We start from the raw sequence: 20,519 nt of genomic DNA, 5'->3' as shown, positions 1-20,519 counted from the left end.
TTCCTGAGGCCAAACACCTGGTCAATAAATGTCTAATCGCCAGCAGGATCAGACCTGCTGTTAGACCTGCCCCTCAGCCCTGATAACTTTAAGACGGGTGGACTTCAGCTCCCACCCAATCTTAAAGTTGCCAACGTTGAGAAACTGGTGCTGAGAATGTGCAGAAGTTTCTCACTCGTGAAATGAAACAGGTTTGCATTTTGCAAAAAGCTGTGTATCGCTTTGGCCAGTTTGCTAAAAGAATTAATAAATCAAAGCATTTCATTTTGAGATCCCTTTCAGTCCAATCTCTGGGGCAGAGATTTGCACAGGGCATGTTTCTCCCTCCTTCCACCTTTTTGTCCTGTTAGGGAGAAGGTTCAAGCTTGGCCTTGTTTATCCAAGGGCATGCAACACCTTGTGTCACGTTGCCATGGCTCCGTGCAAACAAATGGAAGGAGCAGCACAACTTTTGTTTCCTTCTACACCTCGTCACTTTTCTTCATTTGCGGCTTGCTTTCTGGACTCTGAGTAGATTCTCCAAAGTTTAAATCCCATTCAAGAATGAGTTTCGTCTCTTGGTCTTCAGTCTGAGCACGTTCCTCAGGAGCAATTACTGATGAGTAGCATCGCACCCATGGAGAAGTGAGTAGAAGACCTGATCTTTGGAAGACTGTTATGGGCTGATTTGGACAGGGCTAAGGTCTGTATGAACCCCTTTCCACGGAAGGTCCATTCCAATTGCTCGGAAGTCAAGGCTGTATTAGACACCTACAACTCTTCATTGATGGCACCATCTCCGTTGACTCAACACAATCTCCCCTTTGGAATGAAGACACCATGCTACTAATCTGGTGGGTGAAATCATTGACTATTAGTTCGGAATATCCATACTTCTTTGGAGACCTTCTCTGGGATACTCCTGGCCATGGCTGGAAAAGCAGGGGAGCCCCGTGTCCCAGCCACCTTGCAGAAATCCCGCCTGAAGGCCGAGGAGAAGATCCTGGACTTTGACTTCCAGCTGGAGAGCGTGCAATTTAATGAACTCGGGAGGTACGCCCTGCGGTTGACCGCAGAAAATCCGCTAGTGGAGGGCTCGGAAGCTGGGGTGCAGCTGCGGGTGAACGAAGGAGAAGTGCTTCATACTAACACGGCCACCACCAACGTGGTGGAGCAGGCCAACCTCAGCGAAGTTTACATGTTTGAGAAGCGGAGGTTTCTCTTCATCCTGCCCAAAGGTAAGAGGAGGGGAAAGATGGAAAGGGGGCAGAATCCACTTTCATGGGTCTAAAAGGGGCATGGGGGATTTGAAGACAGGAGAAGTGTAGCATTACAAAGCTAAGGTGCTGCAGGATTTTGATGCTCTATGAAGTCTAGGATTAAGGAGCAAGATTGTATTACAGACCCATGATGTCCTCCTCCTCCTTAGAACAAATGATGTTCTAAGCTTCTTCTCCTCTTCCTCCTCCTTCTCCTTCTCCTCCTTCTCCTCCCCCCTCCTTCTTGGAGGTCTATTAGTCCAATCCCCTGCTCAGGCAGGAGACCATATACCATTTCAGACAAGTGGCTATCCAGTCTCTTCTTAAAAACCTCCAATGTTGGGGCACTCACAACTTCTGGAGGCAAGATCTTCCAGTAGCGCAATCTTCCAGTTGTATGACATTGTTTTTCTCTTCTTCTTCTTCTTCTTCTTCTTCTTCTTCTTCTTCTTCTTCTTCTTCTTCTTCTTCTTCTTCTTCTTCTTCTTCTTCTTCTCCTTCTCCTTCTCCTTCTCCTTCTCCTTCTCCTTCTTTTTAATGTAGGTTTCTGCAAAAACGATAAAAACCACGATGCTCGACTGCGGATTGAAGCTTTGCGCCAGCGCGGGACCTTCCTGAAGACCAGCGTGAAGACAGGAGAAGCTTTCTTCGCTATTTACCCCCGCACTAACCAGCCTAGAATAAACCTCTTTGCTAGCAAGGACGAAGATCTATACCGCTATAGTGATATTATGGTGCTTCTCCGGGCTGGTGGCAATGATTTGGCCATGCATTGTGGGAGGTTGGCTTACACAGTATCGTTTCATGAGCACCGACCTGGAGCCAAGAGAGAGATACCCATCACGCCACGCCATCTTTCTCCTTTGGTCCCCCGCAAGGAAGATAAAATGCAGGTGGAGGTGGGAAGCTCTTATCTGGAGGTCCAGCCAGAGAGGACCCTAGGCAGCACATTTGAACCACCATCTCGGGTGTCACTGACTACAGACTCCCATATTCGCGGGGTAAGGCATGTCCGAGTATCAGTGAATTTTATTTTATTTGTTTTTCCTTTGCGGGGAGGGGGGGAAGTGAATGCAAGTGGTTCAAAAAGGAAGGAGTGGTTTTCATCACCTTTGGGGGAGGAAGCTTGGCTGTAAATGGAAGGATGGAAGGCATCATTGGTGGTCTTGGATGAGAAAAGTAGAGTAGTTTGGATGTAGGCCAATTAAGAACTTCTAAGGGACTGTGGGAATGGCCTTGTGGCGGGAGACGGGAGGGCTGAAAAGGGACCACCGGCATGTAAAAGATGGTTCAGCTCATGGAAAGGGTGGTGGTGGCATGGAGAATGTTTCAGAAGGGATCTATCAAGCACCAAGGAAATCAAGAGATGGCAGTTCAAATGCTATAAAGCAGGGGTGTCCAAACTCGGGAACTTTAAGACTTGGGGACTTCAACTCCCAGAATTCCCCAGCTAGAAAGTCCACAAGTCTTAAAGTTCCCAAGTTTGGACACCGCTGTTATAAAGATTTATTGCAAGCTTAAGCACTCTACAAGAATCTGAACTACTAACGGTCAAGGGGAATTAGCGGGAGATAAGATTAGAAGGAATTCAAGGTGGGCTTAGATCTCTTGTGGGTGTGAAAGGACTCATGATTGATAATGTGTTTGACTTGTCCTTCCATCTCAGCCCGGTCATCTCCTACAGGGTCGTCTCCAGTTTTCTGGAGAGTCAAAGGAAAGGAGGGGAGAAATACTTCCAGTCTTGTAATATTCTGTTCATCTAACTTTAGAATAAAGATAGAAGGATCCTTCGTGCCCTCTGAGCTCGGCTGTTCCCTTGCAGACGTTTCATTACCAAACTAGGTAACTTCATCAGTGCCAGTAGAGAGTGAGGTTCATATCGACCCAATTTCCCCAATTCATGCCGCTTGGGGAATTCTAGGAGTTGAAGTCTACCCATCTTCAAATTGCCGAGATTGAGAAACGCTGCCCCAAGGGATTCAGAGTTAGGATTGTGGCAGCCATTTGATCTTTATGGACTTCTTCAGGCAGATGCCTTTTCTCTCTTCTTAGCACTCGCCGTACTGCCCGCCGGAGTCCCCAAAAGAAGTCCCCAACGAAGACATCCAAGACTTTTTAGAAGAGGAACAATCCATCTTAGCAGCTTCTTCCTCCTCCTCCTCCTCCTCCTCCTCCTCCTTGCTCGCACCAGATTTGCGAAGGAGGTTGCCAAGCGATGCCAGTCTCCACCTGCCTTCTCCAGGAAACAGCCCAAAGCTAGCCTCCTTCTTTGGATTGCTGGTAGGTCAAAAATCGGCACAATCAACCATGAAAATGCAACCTTTGCCTGCTTCTTTTTGTCGTCTGGGTACAAAACAGGTGAAGGCAACAGGGTCTAGATTCCAGAAGCTCTTCCTTCTTGGTTAGAGGGCCCAGGATTCATTTGTTCGATGTATGTGTTAATTTAAGGGCACCTTGTTAATCCCTCCAACAAGAGCTTTGCAAGTCCTTATTTTAGTATTTTAGTCACTGCTAAAGTCAATGGTGGCCCTTCCAGAAATCTGCCCATCCACAAAGCAACCCAAAGGTTTAGCACAAAATAAAAGAGTTCGGAAGATAAAAACAAGTTGATAGATCTTGTAGGAAACAATTGAAAACTCAAAGCGTATTCATTTATTAGTGAAAGGCCTCGTTTTCATAGCCATGGTTTAAACCTTGCTGTGGCTGCTGTAATTTTAGGACTGTTATCCAAATATTTACATCTTCTAAGTTGCCTCTGCTTAGCCTCTTATTTTCATGTTTGCTCTTCGATGTTTTACGGGGTCGTTTTGAAAAAGGGATTGATTAATTTCAGCTGAAGGAATGGGTGACAAGAGTCTCGCCTGATGGGGAATGAAAATGTGGTCTTGTTGGGCTTTTGTGAGAGTGACACCGATGGTGAGCTCATTGCTGGATGGCTGAGCATGGACAAAAGGATACACGTGTTTCTTAAAGTCTGTGGATTAGCCTCTTGATGGGACGGTCCCCATATTGGGGCTATGATCTACATGGCGACTTTTTTTAAAAAAAAAGCCTTTTAATAAGGCCACTTAATTCCACCACCGTAAATAATTCTTGCTCTATCTTTGCCTTCTTTACTCTTCGTTTTTTCCACGGAAAGTGTAACTTCTTTTTCCTAAATTAGCACCCACTTCCTATGTTTAGAGCAATGTTTTCGGGAGGTGTGAAGTTGAAGTTAGCAATGATATTCTAAGCTTCTTCTTCTTCTTCTTCTTCTTCTTCTTCTTCTTCTTCTTCTTCTTCTTCTTCTTCTCGTCCTCATCCTCCTCGTCCTCCTCCTCCTCCTCTTCCTCCTTCCACTTCTCCTCCTCTATCTCCTCCTCCTCCTCTTCTCCTCCTCCTCCTCCTTCTACATCTCCTCCTCCTCCCCTCCTCCTCCTCCTCCCCTCCTCCTTCTCTATCTCCTCCTCCTCCTCTTCTCCTCCTCCTCCTTCTACATCTCGTCCTCCTCTCCTCCTCCTCCTCATCTATCTCGTCCTCCTCTTCTCTTCCTCCTCCTCCTTCTACATCTCCTCCTCCTCTCCTCCTCCTCCTCCTCTATTTTAGATTTCATCTTTTGTATTTTTGTTGTGTTTTTATTGAGGTGTGATATGAATGTGCCATATGATAAATAATAATAATAATACTTCTTCACCTCTGCTTCTGCCTCTGTCTTTGGCTAATATGAATTATTACTTCTGCATAGTGGGAGAAATATTTGGGAATGCATAAGTTTTGTGGCTGGCGAATTCTGGAAGTTGAAGTCTACACATCTTAAAGATGTTCAGATCAGAAATCATCAATTAGGGGCCCAAGATTTACAAGGGAAGGCATTTTGATCACTAGCACAGTTGTCTCCTTTTAATTCTCATCCAAATTACCGATTTTCAGAGTACAACAGCTTCCATCTCCATCTTCAATTTGAAACCTATAAGATATGATTGAATTGCCAGATAAATTAACATAAAAGGTCTAAATTACAATAAAATGATCATGGTTTGAAAAATGATTGGCCTTCAGGGAGCAATGAAATCAGTGCTGGGTTTGTCAAGACAAGGCATTTTAAATCAGCTCTTGTGAAGGCATCCATGTGCAACAATACCCCAAAGTTGATAATTTGTGGTATTACATGTCAGTCATAAAAAGCAAACAATTCTAGATTTCTTTTTTAATCTATTTGGGGTTTTTCAGCTGAGGAACAAACAAAAGCAAACAACAAGTAAAAACACTTCAATCACTGAGCTTTGCAATTATTGTATGAGAAAAATCATTTTGGCCAAAGATCTTTATTTGTGGATGGAAATCAAAAATGCTCGTATTAAATAGGGAATGTCTTTCTTTCTTTCTTTCTTTCTTTCTTTCTTTCTTTCTTTCTTTCTTTCTTTCTTTCTTTCTTTCTTTCTTTCTTTCTTTCTTTCTTTCCCTCCTTCCTTCCTTCCTCCTTCCCTCCCTCCCCCTTCCTTCCCTTCCCTTCCCTTTTGAATTTAGACCAGGGATATATATACATTCATATAATGTGTACTGCAGCTTGTGGATACTAGACACCTGAGGGTTTGGGATAATTTTTTTTAAGTGCAAAAAATAACAAATTGGCAAACATTTTGAAGTTGGGGGTGGGGGGATCAGAAATCAAAAGATCCTGGATCATGGTGGAGGCTCCTGGTGAGTTTCGTTGAGAAGTATGATGTTAGAGCAAATGTTTCTCCAGACAGATCTTTTTATTTCATCTTGCCTTTTATTAAACAAACCCCTTCCCTTCCCTCCAGATGAGTATCAGTTTTAAATACATATGAGGGGTATTTCATGAGAATGTGACCTAAATTAGGACAGTGGAAGTGGCAAGATGACTCTGTGACACATAAGCGGGAAAATGAAAAGAAAGGAGGAGAAAATATGCACGGTAAGGAAAAAAGAAGACAAGAAAAACGCTTTCTAGGAACGAGAGGAATTGCAAAGCCGGCTCAGCAAACAGAATTTAAACAAATGGGTTGAAAGTCTTTGTTCTCACCTCATTGTTCAAAGAAACTCAATCAGACCTCAACCTACAGAAAAGCACGGCAGGAATTTACTAGCGAAACCTTTTTACCTTCATGGCAAACAGCCGAACAATGTTTTGGTTTGACTTAGAATTAATTTCATGATGTCTTCAACATCACCTTGTTGGTCCTTGTTTCTCAAGAAGGAGACAAAAGTACCCTTAACTGATAACTATATAGTAACTGATAAGGTTAGCAGTTCGGTGGTTTGAATCCCTAGGGTCGCGTAACGGAGTGAGCTCCTGTTACTTGTCCCAGCTTCTGCCAACCGTGCGTCTTCGGCATTGAGTCATGCCGGCCACATGACTACGGAGACGTCTTCGGACAGCGCTGGCTCTTTGGCTTTGAAACGGAGATGAGCACCACCCCCTAGAGTCGGGAACGACTAGCACAGATGTGCAAGGGGAACCTTTACCTTTAACTGATGTAGATCAGTTTGTTGGGAAAACAGCCTCTGGATCCAGAAGGGTTAAAACCCCACACATGATGGGAAATGGGTAGAAAAGCATCGGCTGTGAAAACTCAGGGAGATACTGAGCTGGAGATGCAATGTTATGCAGTAATTGACGGGACTCGTAAACAATGCCATGGAGGTCAAATGGGGGAAGAAACAGACGGATGTTTCAAAGGTGCTTTTCCAAAAAGACAACTGGACTTTCCTGGTTGTTCCACCCCCCTCCCCCCGAAAACATTTCGCTTCTCATCCAAGAAGCTTCTTCAGTCCTTCAGTTCAGAACCGAAGAAGCTTCTTGGGGTGAGAAGCGAAACGTTTATTTTGCAGCGGACTGGGGCCTTTTGCCTCAATACTCGCCAAAGACGGGATGTGAGATCCGGTATATAGAGTAACATTAAGTTTTTCATGGGTTTTGGGTTGATAACAAATGAGCTTATTTGATTGAAGGTGTAAGACTAGTTGGAGGACTTTGAGAGCTATATTGGGATCAAAAGGGCTTCTGTCGGGCCATCCTAATCCAAAAGTGGGCCATTCAGTCTCACAAAACTTTTTGAGTTCATACCTACTCCACTCAATGCCATAGTCCTGGGACATATACCCTGCCTAAAGTTCTTTAACATACATTGTAGGGGGCTAGGGGGATGCTTCCGCCACCACCCATATTCCTCCCGGGGCACCCGACACAACAGATAAGGGTTGAAACAGTCACACGTCCGACCCAGGGAGCCGGATCACCACGGTCTCCGATGGGAACTGCGAACGCCACGCACACACTTACTCACTCGTCCGACCCAGGGAGCCAGATCACCATGGTCTCCGATGGGAACTGTGAACGACACACGCACTTGCTACTGGCCCAGGGTGTCAGATCAACACAGTCACCGTAGGGAACCACAATAGCCTCACAGAGCAATTGTACTTAAACAATCTTCCCACAGGTACCTTTTCTTTTGAGCATCGGGGGATCAAGCCGCGCCTCCGACTCGACAAGGAGTCTGGGTCTACACTTCCAGCTCAACAATGAGTCCGGGTCTATTCTGGGTCCCCAGCAATATTTGCCTGTTTGGGTCCCTTCGTCTCGGCCGGCCGGCGTTCTGAGCTCCTGCTCTCTGGTCCCTCTCCGGTGGTTCTTGGAGTTGTCAGCTGCCGCTGTCAGAGCCCTCCGTCACCAGGAAGTCCCTTGGGACAAGGGTCTGTTGGCGCCAGAGAAGCTCCCCTTGACCAGATGAGCCCCGACACCGTGGTGGATACTCCAGAGGGTCCCAAGACCCCTCAACGTCCCGGCGGAGTCGCCAGAAATGTTGCAGTGGATTGAGGCCTTTTGCCTCAATACTCGCCAAAGACGGGACGTGAGACCACGAAGGTGCAAGAGAAAACAGGTTTTATTGATGCATCGAGTTCAGCCTGTTCACACACCAAAATCTGAACTGCCTTGGCTTTGCCCAAGACATTACTTTTATACTTTTCTTCGTCCTGAGCTCGGGCAAGGCGTTTCCCAATAACGTGGGCTGGGTGCCTACACCCCTGAGATAACCAGGTTGTGTGGGGAGTTTCTGTGGACGTTAGTCCTTTCAAAAAGGAGAAGTACACATTTTTGAGATGTCAGGAATCAAAAAGTACATCTCGGAAATTTACAGGAGGAGAAGTTAAAATTCCATACAAGCAATTCTATATTCTATATTCTAGGCATTAATAAGCATAAATGCAGTTTTTGTCTTACACCCACAGTCCGTTTCCTGGGCCCTTCCCTTATAGCATCTTGCAACACATGTTCCAGTACAGTTTATAATATTTGAGGAAGAAAGAAATTATGTCAAGGTTCATTAATTAGGAAAGAACCCACAACCAACTCCCCCATTTTATCCTGGGGAAATTCAGGGCCCCACATCTTTTCCCTGTGTTTGCAATTTAGTGCTTGGTGCTGTTCCTTGCTTTGGTTGGTCACGGGGATCTGACGGTCTCGAGCTTTTCACGGGGACCTCGTGGTACGTGCCAGGAATCTGAGGTTCTGGGCCAGAATGTGCTGCCGAGGGGAATTAGAGCGGGATTAGCAAAAGCTACAGCCGAGGCGGGGTGAATGTGGGCTAACCATTATTTTTTTTAACTTCTTCATCAAATCTGTCCAGATAATGTATTTGCAGGCATGAGCAGGGGCTCAAAGATGCCACTTGTGGAAACAGACCTTTGAAATGAGTCTGTTATTACGATGCGCAAGAGAAGCACGAAGCAGAGGCGCCTTCTGCACGCTGGAATAGATTTAAATTGTGGCGTGAGAGTTTCTTGCGACAAGGATTTAAAAAATCTGGGTTCTTTCTAATGGGTTGGTTTGCCTTAATACAGGTAGTTCTCGGCTTACGTTCATTTAGTGACCATGTGAAGTTACAACCAGAGGTGGTATTCAGCCAGTTCTGACCCGTTCTGGTGAACCGGTAGCAGAAATTTTGAGTAATTCAGAGTATCGGCAAATACCACCTCTGGCTGGTCCCGCCACCCTTTATTTGCTGCCTCCCGAGTCCCAGCTGATTGGGAGGAAATGGGATTTTACAGGATCCCCTGCCACACCCACAAATTCAAGCCATGCCCACAAATTCAAGCCACACCCACAAAGCCACACCCACAAAGCTGCTCCATGCCCATAAAGCTACGTCATGCCCACGATAACCAGTATGGTTCAGGATCCGGCCTTCTAAAGAGCAACCAGGGTTTATCTCCTCTAGGACTGACCGGTTGGATCGCTTTGCAGTGCAAGGGACTCTCAGTAGTCTTCTCCAGCACCAGAGTTCAAAGGTCTCCATTCTTTGGTCCAACCTTCACAGCCATCCATTGCAACTGGGGAAACCATAGCCTTGACTAGACACACTTTTGTTGGCAGGGTGATGTCTCTGCTTTTTAGGATGCTGTATAGATTTGCCATCGCTTTCCTCCCCAGGAGCAAGCGTCTTTTAATTCCTTGGCTGCACTCCCCACCTGCGGTGATCCTGGAGCCCAGGAAAGTAAAATCTGTCACTACCTCCATTTCTTCCCCATCTATTTGTCAGGAATTGAGAGGGTCGGATGCCATGATCTTAGTCTTTAGATCTTTCTCTTCTACAAGGCGCCGAAACATCCTCCTCATGGAAGTTTTGGTCTTCTCCTTTCCATTTTTTTTTTTTTTGCAAATCTTGAGAAATTCCACCTGCCTCTTCTTCTGGGTCGACTCCAGAGAAATCAAGCCTGGGTACACACAGGACTGAATTAAGTGACTTAGAATTTAAGCGGATCACAAAAGGAATCTTATTACAAATGTCAAACTTTTACTTCAGGAGAATAATGGGGTCCAAGCTGATCTTCGAAGGCAGAACGTATGGGCAACTTTAAGCCCCTAAATTGGTCCTTCCTTCTGGGCAGATATATTGACCTCCTGGATGGCTGGAGAGAATTCTCTATTAGGCCTGTGATGGATGATACTGAAGCCTGTCTCTTGTTCCCCAGCCTTCTTGATGGATTTCTCTACCCCGTCACTGTCATTCATCAAGTCCGTATTGATCCTTGGGGTTTTTACAAGAATCCTTAGATGTTTAGGGATTTGTCATGAAGACATTGGCGTGAAGCTTGGTGGGGTGAGCCCAACAGAGCTAAAAAGGACATATCTTCATCACTGGAAGCTTTCAAGAAGAGACTGGACTTCCCTCTGTCATGAACGATGCAGGGTCTTCTGCTTGGGTGGGGGGTTGGACTAGATGACTTACAAGGTCCCTTCCAACTCTGTTATTCTGTTATTATTCTGTTATTCAGAAGTTGTGGGAGCTTCATCACTGGAAGCTTTCAAGAAGAGACTGGACTGCCTTCAGTCAGTAATGGCACAGGGTCTCCTGCTTGGGCAGGGGGGTTGGACTAGATGACCTCCAAGGTCCCTTCCAACTCTGTTAATCTGTAATCTCATATGGCAGAGACACAATGATATAGAAAGATGTCTTGGCCAAAAACCTGCTTTCTCTGGGCTGTTTAAGCGTGTAAATGTTGCTGATCAGCACACGGGGAGGACAATTGGCGAGCGTTGGAGTGCCTGCCAAGCCAGGGAGATGGATTGATCTGCAGACCTTGTTGAGCTGGGATGCAGAAGATGGAAAGGCCACACCGAGACCCCTTTGCAAGGAGGAGGCGCCCCCTCCTCAAGGCCAGTTTGAACAAATGATTACTTAGCCGTGTGCACTTTTCCACATTCCAATTTTGAGACACAAAAGCAGGCCGGGGAGGAATGAAGAAAGAAAGAAAGAAAGAAAGAAAGGAAGGAAGGAAAGAAAGAAGGAAGGAAGGAAAAAGGAAGAAAGGAAGGAAGGAAGGAAGAGAAAGAAAGAAAGAAAGAAAGAAAGAAAGAAAGAAAGAAAGAAAGAAAGAAAGAAAGAGAGGGAGAAGGACAAACTGCAGGTGAGGGACTCAGAGGTCATCTTGGAAAAGATGCAACGGGGCTGCCTGGGGGGAAAAACGCTCCCTGCTTTTGATACCCTGAGCACCAATCAGTGGCGAAACCTGTAATGCATTAAAGAAAGGTAATTATGAGGCATTCACGAAGAGCTCCTTTTCAGGATAATAATCGCGCAGCTAGTGACAAATGCCGGCGTGTGCAAGACACTTAAATGGGCTTAAAAAGGGGGAAATTGCTTTCTTTTTTTAAAATACACTGGAAAGTGTGTGTGGGGGGGATGCTTTCTATTATATAGAGGGTGGGAGAGGAGGGGGCTTTTGTGGGAGCAACGCTGACAACTGGGAGGCTGGTAGAAACCCGGCCGAGAAAGAAGAAGACAATGGGCAGGGCATTGAGCCAACGCGTCTGAATTATTTGCCAGATAAATTGGGACCAATTTTGCACAAATGGGTTGGCAATGAATGGCAGGAGAAAGGATCCCACTACGGGGGAGTCCCAAGAATCAGAATCGCTTCTCTCCTTCGGATAAACAATTTTTGTTTATTGTTTAATTGCTCCCAAGTGATTAATATGCCAAAAAAGAAAAAGATGGAAGAAGGATGAACTCTGTGGCAGAAACAAGGATAAAAACCCATAAAGATACCATGCTTGGTTTATTGGCAACCTCCCCAGCAGACGTCTGCCAAGCATAGTTAAATGAAGCGGGGAAGCTGGATTCATTTAACAAACACATGATTCACTTAAGGACCACAGCAAAAAAAGTTGTAAAATTGGACACGTCTCTCTCCCTGACTGCCTCTCTTAGCGATAAAAGTTCTGGTTGCAATTGTGGTCATAAGTCAAGAACTATTCGTATAAATGAAGATTGGGAACCCTCTTGCAGAATACAAGATGCTGAATTTAGCCTAAAGATTGGTTTGTTGAAATTGGGATAACTTAGAATAGAATGGAGCTGGAAGGGACCTTGGAGGTCTTCTAGTCCAGCCCCCTGCTCAAGCAGGAGAACCTATACCATTTCAGATAAGTGACTGTCCAATCTCTTCTTAAAAACCTCAAGTGATGAAGCACCCACCATTTTTGAAGGCTGGTTAATTATCCTCTCTCTTAGGAAGTTTCTCCTTAATTCCAGGTTGCTTCTCTCTTTGATCAGTTTCCATCCATTGTTTCTTGTCCTGCCTTCAGTTGCCTTGGAGAATAATTTGACCCCCTCTTCTTTGTGGCAGCCCCTCAAATACTGGAAGACTGCTATCATGTCATCCCTAATTCTTCTTTCCCTTAGACTAACCAGGCCCAAATCCTGCAGCCCTTCTTCAGACGGTTTAGTCTCCAGGCCATTGATCATCTTAGTTGCTCTTCTCTAAACTTTTTCCGAAGTCTCAACATGTTTTTTTTTTTGTAGTACAGTGGCCAAAATTGGTTGCAGTATTCCAGGTGTTATCTCCTGTCTAAGGAATAGTTTCCATGACCTTTTTCAACAGGGTGGGCTTGTCAAGTGAAAAAGCACAGATGAATAAATACACGCTTAGCTCTTCCTTTCTTTTTAAGCGTGCAGCGTACCTGAAATATAAACATCGGATTCTGGTGTCTGCAGAGTTTAGTCTTCTTCTCACAAATGGTTCAACATCAAAGTAGACGACATCCTCAAAGCCAGGATGGCACCATCATTTGATAACGAAACATTTTCCAATTGTGGTCATCAGTCAAGGATTAAATGCTTTAAAAAGTGGGGGGGGGGGGAGCTTCAAAGGATCGTGCATCTCAAAGCTGAGCCAAGCTTTTTTTTTTCTACCGGTTCGCCAAACCAACGGGAATTGTCCCTACCGGGCCGAACCAGGAGGATTTCACTCCTGTCACAAGTGTGAAAAACGGTCAGTGCGGTTGTAATTTTGGATGGACACTAAATGAACGTAAGCAAAATTACCCGTAGTTCATTTCTGCTTTGTATATCCGCAGCCTTCTTCTGCTTTGATGGCTAGTCAGAAATCATCAGGAGTAACTAATTTGCCTTAAATTATGTCTCCTCGGTGCCCCCAGCTATTCATCGATGCTACGTCCAATTATGCCGCGTTGATAATTGCCGTATCATCTGTTTTTTTTTTCCGGAGCTGACATCCAGTGAGGAGGTCCCAGGCTTTTTCTGAGCCTCCTTGATTAAAATTTTCTTTTCCTTAGGTCAGATGCTGGCAAGGGAACAAACACCTCAGCCTGCTAATTGCTTTCTACAAAGCCCCAAAGTTGTATGTTAAGGGGCTGATCGTTGGGCAAACTGCTTTGAGCATTTCAAGGATTTATCCCACCGCTCTGGGGAAAAGAGATCGGAATCGTTAGTGAGGGGAGGAATATGACTCCGTTTTTAAAAAATTTCGCTCCTAAAGTTCATTGCTTTCCAATTTCTCCACCTCCTTTTCTTGCAATGTTCCAAGAGGTGAATTCCTCCATAAAATTGCTTCGGAGGTTTCAAGTGAGTGGATGAGCTCCATTCCAGCTGGGCATTAATAGACCTTCAAATGAGATTTCACAGCCTTAAATCTGATTATTTGGAGCGCCAGGGTTACCCTAGAGAGTGCAAAGGAATAGGGGAAGCCTAACCCACCCACTCACAAATCTCATTGTGCCACTGTTAGGTTTTGCAAAGTTGAGCCCGAATTGTAAAATAAACCAAGCAAGCTTGCATTTTCTTTTAAAAAAATGTAATTTTATTTTAATTCAAACATCATCTTCCATTAAACAGTGTGTCGTCTGGGCACACATATTTTGTGCAACTATTTTATACAGTTGCAATTACAATTACAGCCATATTTATTATTTTATCTATTCGTAACATAATACTAATACTAATATATACCACACGTAATACTATAACAATCCTCTTCTTAACTTATTTAACTTTGTTAAAACATTTTCTCTATTTCGCTCCTCTGTTTCCCCCCCCCACACACACACTTTTTGTATTTAGTCTCTAACCATTGATAAAACAATTCCCATGTGTTATAATGTTCCTTCTCTTTAATTTCAAGTGTTAACCTATTCATTTTGGCACATTGTAATATTTTCCTAATCACATTCTCATCCATAGGAATATTTTCATTTTTCCGCTTGTGCGCAAATACAATCCTAGCTGCAGTTATTATGTGAATTTTCAAGTATGCATTTTCTTTACTGTAAGTTTCTGGTAAAATCCCCAACAAAAAAAGAGCTTGCTTTGTGTGTGTGTGTGTGTGTGTGTGTGTGTGTGTGTGTGAGAGAGAGAGAGAGAGAGAGAGAGAGAGAGAGAGAGAGAGAGAGAGAGAGAGAGAGAGAGAGAGAGAAGGAAAAAATGGCAGAAAACTGGATTGCTAACATTCCTTGTTACACTCTTGAAAATAATCAGCCAAAATGAGCAAAGGGAGAGTTTAAAATTCCTTTGTAAGCCTATCAGGAGTTAAATCAACCTAGCAACCTGTTAAAAAATTGACCAGATAAATTTGATGGGGGCTCCATGTTTTTAAAATTATTTTAAGCCAGATATGGAAATACAGCTACGTGTTTCCCATTTTGAAAAGATTTTTAGCAAGAAAAAGAAAAGAACAGAGAAAACCAAGAGATATATGTTGAGTTGCTAGAACTGGCCGAGCATAATTTTGTTCTCTTTGTCAGAAACTAGACTTGTTTTCCTTCTTCTTGGTCGCTTCTTGTCTGTCTGTTTTGTTTATGTTTGTTACAACTATATTTAGTTCACACAAGGACTTTTCGTCTGGTTTTACTGGTGCCCAGGGAACCGTTGAGTTAAGAAAGCTTACGCTGCAGTCACTTCATCTTCATATTATTTTATGACGTCTCCAGAGAAGGATAACGCTCGTGTGTGTTGCAACAACTGATCATAAATCACACATGGGGGAAGGTTTAGGTCTTGTTGAAGGAGAGCTAACAAGAAGAGGCGACTCCTGGCTCTGTGAAACACATTTTGATATTATGTGATCAAGTTGGAGAAACAGATCACCCAAAGTCCTGGAATTAATGGGACCAATGGATAAAGTGTTAAGTCAAAAGACTCACAACCAGTGCAACTTTGGCTGTTGTGGCCCACCAGCGGCCAGCAGAGCTGGTGGAAGACTCAGACAGTGAGGAGGCTGGGGAGGAACATGGGCCAGTCCTGGAGTCTGGGGAAGGCTTGGACGAGGGCTCTGTGTCGGAGGCAGAGAGGGGGCCAGGGCCGTCCGACAGTTATCAGCTGCCTTCAGAGTCAGAGATCAGTGAGGCAGAGGAACAGCTGGAGCCTGTTCCCAGTGTGCGCATGCACAGAGTTGCCAGACGAAGGGAACAGCTAAACAACAGGGATCAATTTGGGAGTAAGGCCACAGGTGGAGGATGAATGCCGCCTCCCATATGGAATAAAAGAGGAGCGAAAGGGGAGTGGAGTTTGCAGGAGACAATGAGTTCAATTCATTCGGGTGAAGGTCTGTTCCTGACTTCTTGCCAAGTAATTCCTGCTACAGCATGGCGTTTGGAAGATATTGGCCTGGCAGCTCTCCAAGCATGATAAAGGTCTGTAGTTATGAAATCTCTTGAAAGACGGTTGGCCGGGACTTTGCTGGAGAGGAATCCCCTTTAACCTAAATAAAAGAGGTTTTATCAGGTAGGAGGAGTTGGCTTCATGCTTTTGGGAAGCCTAGGTGAGAACAGTGGCTTTCTGAGCAGTTGGATACACGATCTCCTTCCTCGTTGTAATCCTGAATGTTACCAAAGAGAGAAGTGATGAAACACACATGCAACTTGGCATGGCGATTGCCCTGAATTTGGTGTCGTCTTGATTATAACAGAGTTGGAAAGGACCTTGGAGGTTTTCTAGTTCAACCCCACCCCACCCCCGCTCAAGCAGGAGACCCTTCACCATTCCAAATGAATGTCCAGTCTCCTCTAAAAAGCTTCCAGGGATGGAGCACCCACAAGTTTTTGAAGGTTAGCCATTCCACTGGTTAATTGTTCTCACTGTCAAGACATTTCTTCTTAGTTCCAGGTTGCTTGTCTCCTGGACTAGTTTCCATCCATTGTTTGTTGTCTCGCCTTTTCTGGAGCTTTGGAAGATAAGTTGACCCAGACCCCTCTTCTTTCTTTCTGGCAGCCCCCTCAGATCCTGGAACACTGCTATTATGTCATCCTCCTAGCTCTTCTTTTAATTAAACTGAAAATTGTAATAAACTCCCCAGTGTCTGACCCTGACGTGTCTCTCTATTTGGCCAGGTGTACAGTAGATGGAACAAAAGTTCACACCTGCAGCCTTCTAGGCGCTGCTGTCTCACAATTCTCTACAGGCCTACCTGTCCCTCCTTCAGTCCTTTCTGTACCCTTCAAACCAGGAGTGCTTTGAGCCTTGGAAATTGGCTAGCATCCTCCGTCAAGTATCAAACAGGAAGTTCATGAGAAGGGGCACAGAACACCCACATTCTGGGTTCATGGTGGCCCATTTTGGGGCACAGAATACCCACATTCTGTTCATGGTGGCCCATTTTGCTTGGCAACCCTACAAAATATACTCAGAATGCCTTAGTAGTTGTCAAGGTGAGATCCTGTTGGCCTCGGAAGAGTGAAGCTGATGACATCACAACCAGTCAGTTGTGACGGAACCGACAAGCTTCCGGTCAACTCCACCGTGGTTCAGTAGACACGTTCATTCCTTTGCCGAACCTTCAGCCGATGATGGAGAAGCTCCCCAGAAGTTAGAATGGAGCAAGTCCTCTTCTCTTTTAAACTGCTGGAAGCAATTGTGATGATAAACACTGCAGCTGGGGTCACACTTTTGCACACCCAAAAAGTAGTCCTGTAGGAAATTATTCTGAAATAATAGGACCAGAAATCTAGAATTGCCTGAAGAAATGGCGGATGAAACCGATGAAGAGACATCTAACTTGGAGGTGAGTTGACCTGATTCTCCAGGTGTAGGTGAATGCCAGAAGAATGGGAAATCCAGAATTGTGTTGTGTCATATTTTACCAAGGAAGGGAGTGGTGGTGGAAAGTTGCATGACAACGAATGGCAGTGAAAAATAACAGAAGGACAGAATTGGAAGGGACCTTGGAGGTCTTCTAGTCCAACATCCTGCTCAAGCAGGAAACCCTGTACCACTTCAAACAAAGGGTTGTCTAATCTCTTCTTAAAAACCCTCCAGTGTTGGAACATTCACAACCTCTGAAGGCAATTTGTTCCACTTATTAATTGTCCTCCCCATCAGGAAATTTCTCCTTAATTCCAGGTTGCTTCTCTCCTTGATAGGTTCCCATCCATTGCTTCGTCTCCTGTCTTCAGATGTTTTGGAGAATAGGTTGTCCCCCTCTTCTTCCTGGCAGCCCCTCAAATATTGGAATGCTCCTATCCTGCCACCCCCTCGTCCTTCACCATGTCAGACAAAACCTATCCTATTAACAGCGGTTGTTTTTTACTGGGACCCTAAGAACAGAAGAGACGAAGCCGTGGTTAAACTCCCTATTGGTCTTTTCCCTATTAGCTTTTGTAAAACACCCTCTTGAAAGCCCATGGGGAGGAGAAGAAATATGGAGACCATTAAATCGGTCATCCTCAAGGAGAACCAAACAAGATGGGAGCTGTGGATTGTATGGCTATGGCTGTTTCTTGACTTTGTATACACACATATGCACAAACACAAAAAGACGTCACAGATGCCTTCGTTTGGAGCCCAAGAAATATATATATATATATATAACGTTTTTTTCTAGGCAAGAAAATGTTCCAAATATTGGAATCCACCTTCAGATATAGAGTTCTTGGTTCCATTCATTCAGTTTCTGCTTCTTTATAATCTCAATATTTTTTGCACCACCTTATTTTATGAGGCAGAGGGATGCGGTGGCTCGGTGGCTAAGATGCTGAGCTTGTCGATCAGAAAGGTCGGCAGTTCGGCGGTTCGAATCCCTACCGCCGCGTAACAGAGTGAGCTCCCGTGGCTTGTCCCAGCTTCTGCCAACCTAGCAGTTCAAAAGCACGTGAAAAATGCAAGTAGAAAAATAGGGACCACCTTTGGTGGGAAGGGAACAGTATTCCGTGCTCCTTCGGCATTGAGTCATGCCGACCACATGACCACGGAGACGTCTTCGGACAGCGCTGGCTCTTCGGCTTTGGAACGGAGATGAGCACTGCCTCCTAGAGTCAGGAATGACTAGCACATATGTGCGAGGGGAACCTTTACCTTTACGTATTTCATGAAGAATCCTAGCACTCTTGAAAGTGCACCAACTTTTTGGGTGTCACCGGTTTGCAAAATCTTGAGATGTGTGTATTTTAACACATGGCCAACACTCCAAGTCTCTTACATATTTTGCCGATAGGAACCGATTTTCTCCTATGCTCTTCCATTCGTGAATTCCAGTTAATGTAGCGTGAAACCTTCCTTTTATCAATGCCTGTGACTGAGGATTCTCTCCTATTTTGTTTTTTTTTCCCTCCCCTTTTCTTTTGGAACCTGGTGACTTCAGAAAAAATCAGACCACAGAAAACCCAACATACGAAGTCGATTCAGTTTCTTTTCTTTCGGAACCAAAAAGGTAGGTTAGAAATAAATATGATATCATTATAGATTAGAAATAGAATTTAAAGTGGAGCATCTGGTCTGTGTTTTAGGATGGCACCCAAATGACCCAGGATTGATTTAGTAACAGTAACAGAGTTGGAAGGGACCTTGGAGGTCATCTAGTCCAACCCCCTGCTTTTTTTCCTTTCTTTCTTTCCTTCCTTCCTTCCTTCCTTTCTTATGGAATAGAATAGAATAACAGAGTTGGAAGGGACCTTGGAGGTCTTCTAGTCCAACCTCCTGCCTAGGAAAGAAACTCTACACCACCTCACGCAAATGGATATCCAACCTCTTCTTAAAAACTTCCAGTGTTGGAGCATTCACAACTTCTGGAGGCAAGTTGTTCCACTGATTAATTGTTCTCACTGTCAGGGTTTTTTTCCTTAGTTCTAAGTTGCTTCTCTCCTTGATTAGTTTCCACCCATTACCTCTTGTCCTGCCTTCAGGTGCTTTGGAGAATAGCTTGACTCCCTCTTCTTTGGGGTAGCCCCTGAGATATGTCTTCCCTGGTCCTTTTTTTCATTAAACTAGACATACCCAGTTACTGCCACCATTCTTCTTTCTTTCTTTCTTTCTTTCTTTCTTTCTTTCTTTCTTTCTTTCTTTCTTTCTTTCTTTCTTTCTTTCTTTCTTTCTCTGTTTCATTCCTCCCAAATTCTGTTATTGGTGTTTTAGGATAAGGTAAGGAAGAGATTCTCAAAATACTTACCTTTTTTTTTAAAGCCAGGAAATTAAAAACGGCCATCTCCTTTAATACTCAGGGAAGTTTATCTGCCATTTTAATGGGGAGCCATAAAGATTTATGTCACATCACATTATTTACATTATATGACAGTCCCTGCGTTAAATTCTTTGGCCTAACAAAGATGATAAAAGGTATGCCATTAGTGTAGAACATTTTATGTAACCTAATAGATCAAGAGTTTGTCTACTATTAGGTTTATTTTTATTTTATTTTTAAAAATAAAGCTTATTTTGCAAGAAAAGGGGGGAAAATCCAAGCAAGAGCTGTTATGAATGCAGATTAAGCTTTTGAAGGTATCCAAGTTCTCTGTTTGGGGCTGAAATAAAAATTGAGTGCATTTCTAATAGACTCTGTGGGAATAAGGCATTAAATAATGACGCAGGCCGGGTGTGTTTGGAGAGATATATCAACAAAAAGATCTGCGAAAACCCAGGTTTGATCTGTCTCATAAAGGCGCTGATCTCCTGCATCTTTTTCTCAAATGTCTGAAACCGCTTGATCAGCTTCGCAAACGCCTCCAGTGCTGCGTCAATTTTGCAAAAGGTGGTTATTTTTTCTCTCCTCCCCGCGCTGTCAAGCATTCCTTCCCTCCATCGTTTTTCCGTTCACACTTCGGAGAGGCGCGCGAAGAAAACTCTACGGATGCTTCCCCATTTCAAACAGGACCCCGGGAAGGAGAAAGAAGAGAGGAAGAAAATAAAGAAAGAAATAAAATAAAGCCAGAGGCAAGAGTAAATAGAGAATATGCATTCGGCTGCTTTATGGGTTTATCCTTGGCTTCTTGTACAAATTGGTTGTGCCAAAAGGAATGATATAAATGCATGTCTTTTGAGGAGGATAGAGCACAACCGTTGTCGGGAGAATTTCCGGGTCTAAAGAGAGAAATATCAAAGCAATTTAAGGGAATCGACAAAGACTTTGTTACAATTGAGGATGGAGAAGACTGTTCTGACCTAGGCTTCCCCAAAAAGCACTAAGAAGAGTCCTGATCCTGACAAAACCCCTTTTATTCAACGAATGTGAATTCTTCTCATTCACACTCAGCCAAGGCCTGGCAAACAG

General features: G+C 44.3%; 1 protein-coding gene across 7 annotated transcripts in view; it reads left to right on the top strand.

Annotated features, from left to right (window-relative positions):
- The window catches only part of CCDC33 (coiled-coil domain containing 33), an 86,942-nt gene that overhangs the window by 2,712 nt on the left and 63,711 nt on the right, over positions 1 to 20,519 (top strand). For 5 of the 7 annotated variants that reach the window (XM_081964623.1, XM_081964621.1, XM_081964622.1 and 2 more), the window contains exons 2-3: positions 1,782 to 2,239; positions 3,291 to 3,518. In XM_081964623.1, coding sequence (XP_081820749.1) covers positions 1,970 to 2,239; positions 3,291 to 3,518 — 498 coding nt within the window. In that variant the 5' untranslated portion in view covers positions 1,782 to 1,969. Of the gene's footprint in view, positions 1 to 470; positions 1,218 to 1,781; positions 2,240 to 3,290; positions 3,519 to 20,519 lie in introns of those variants that run through there. The other 2 variants (XM_081964618.1, XM_081964617.1) reach the window with 1 other exon arrangement.

This window comes from Natrix helvetica (genome assembly GCF_964273705.1).
Source record: "Natrix helvetica genome assembly, chromosome: 12".
NCBI lineage: Eukaryota > Metazoa > Chordata > Lepidosauria > Squamata > Natricidae > Natrix > Natrix helvetica.
The sequence above is the reverse complement of the archived record's forward strand: the minus strand, read 5'-3'. Positions and strand labels throughout refer to the sequence as shown.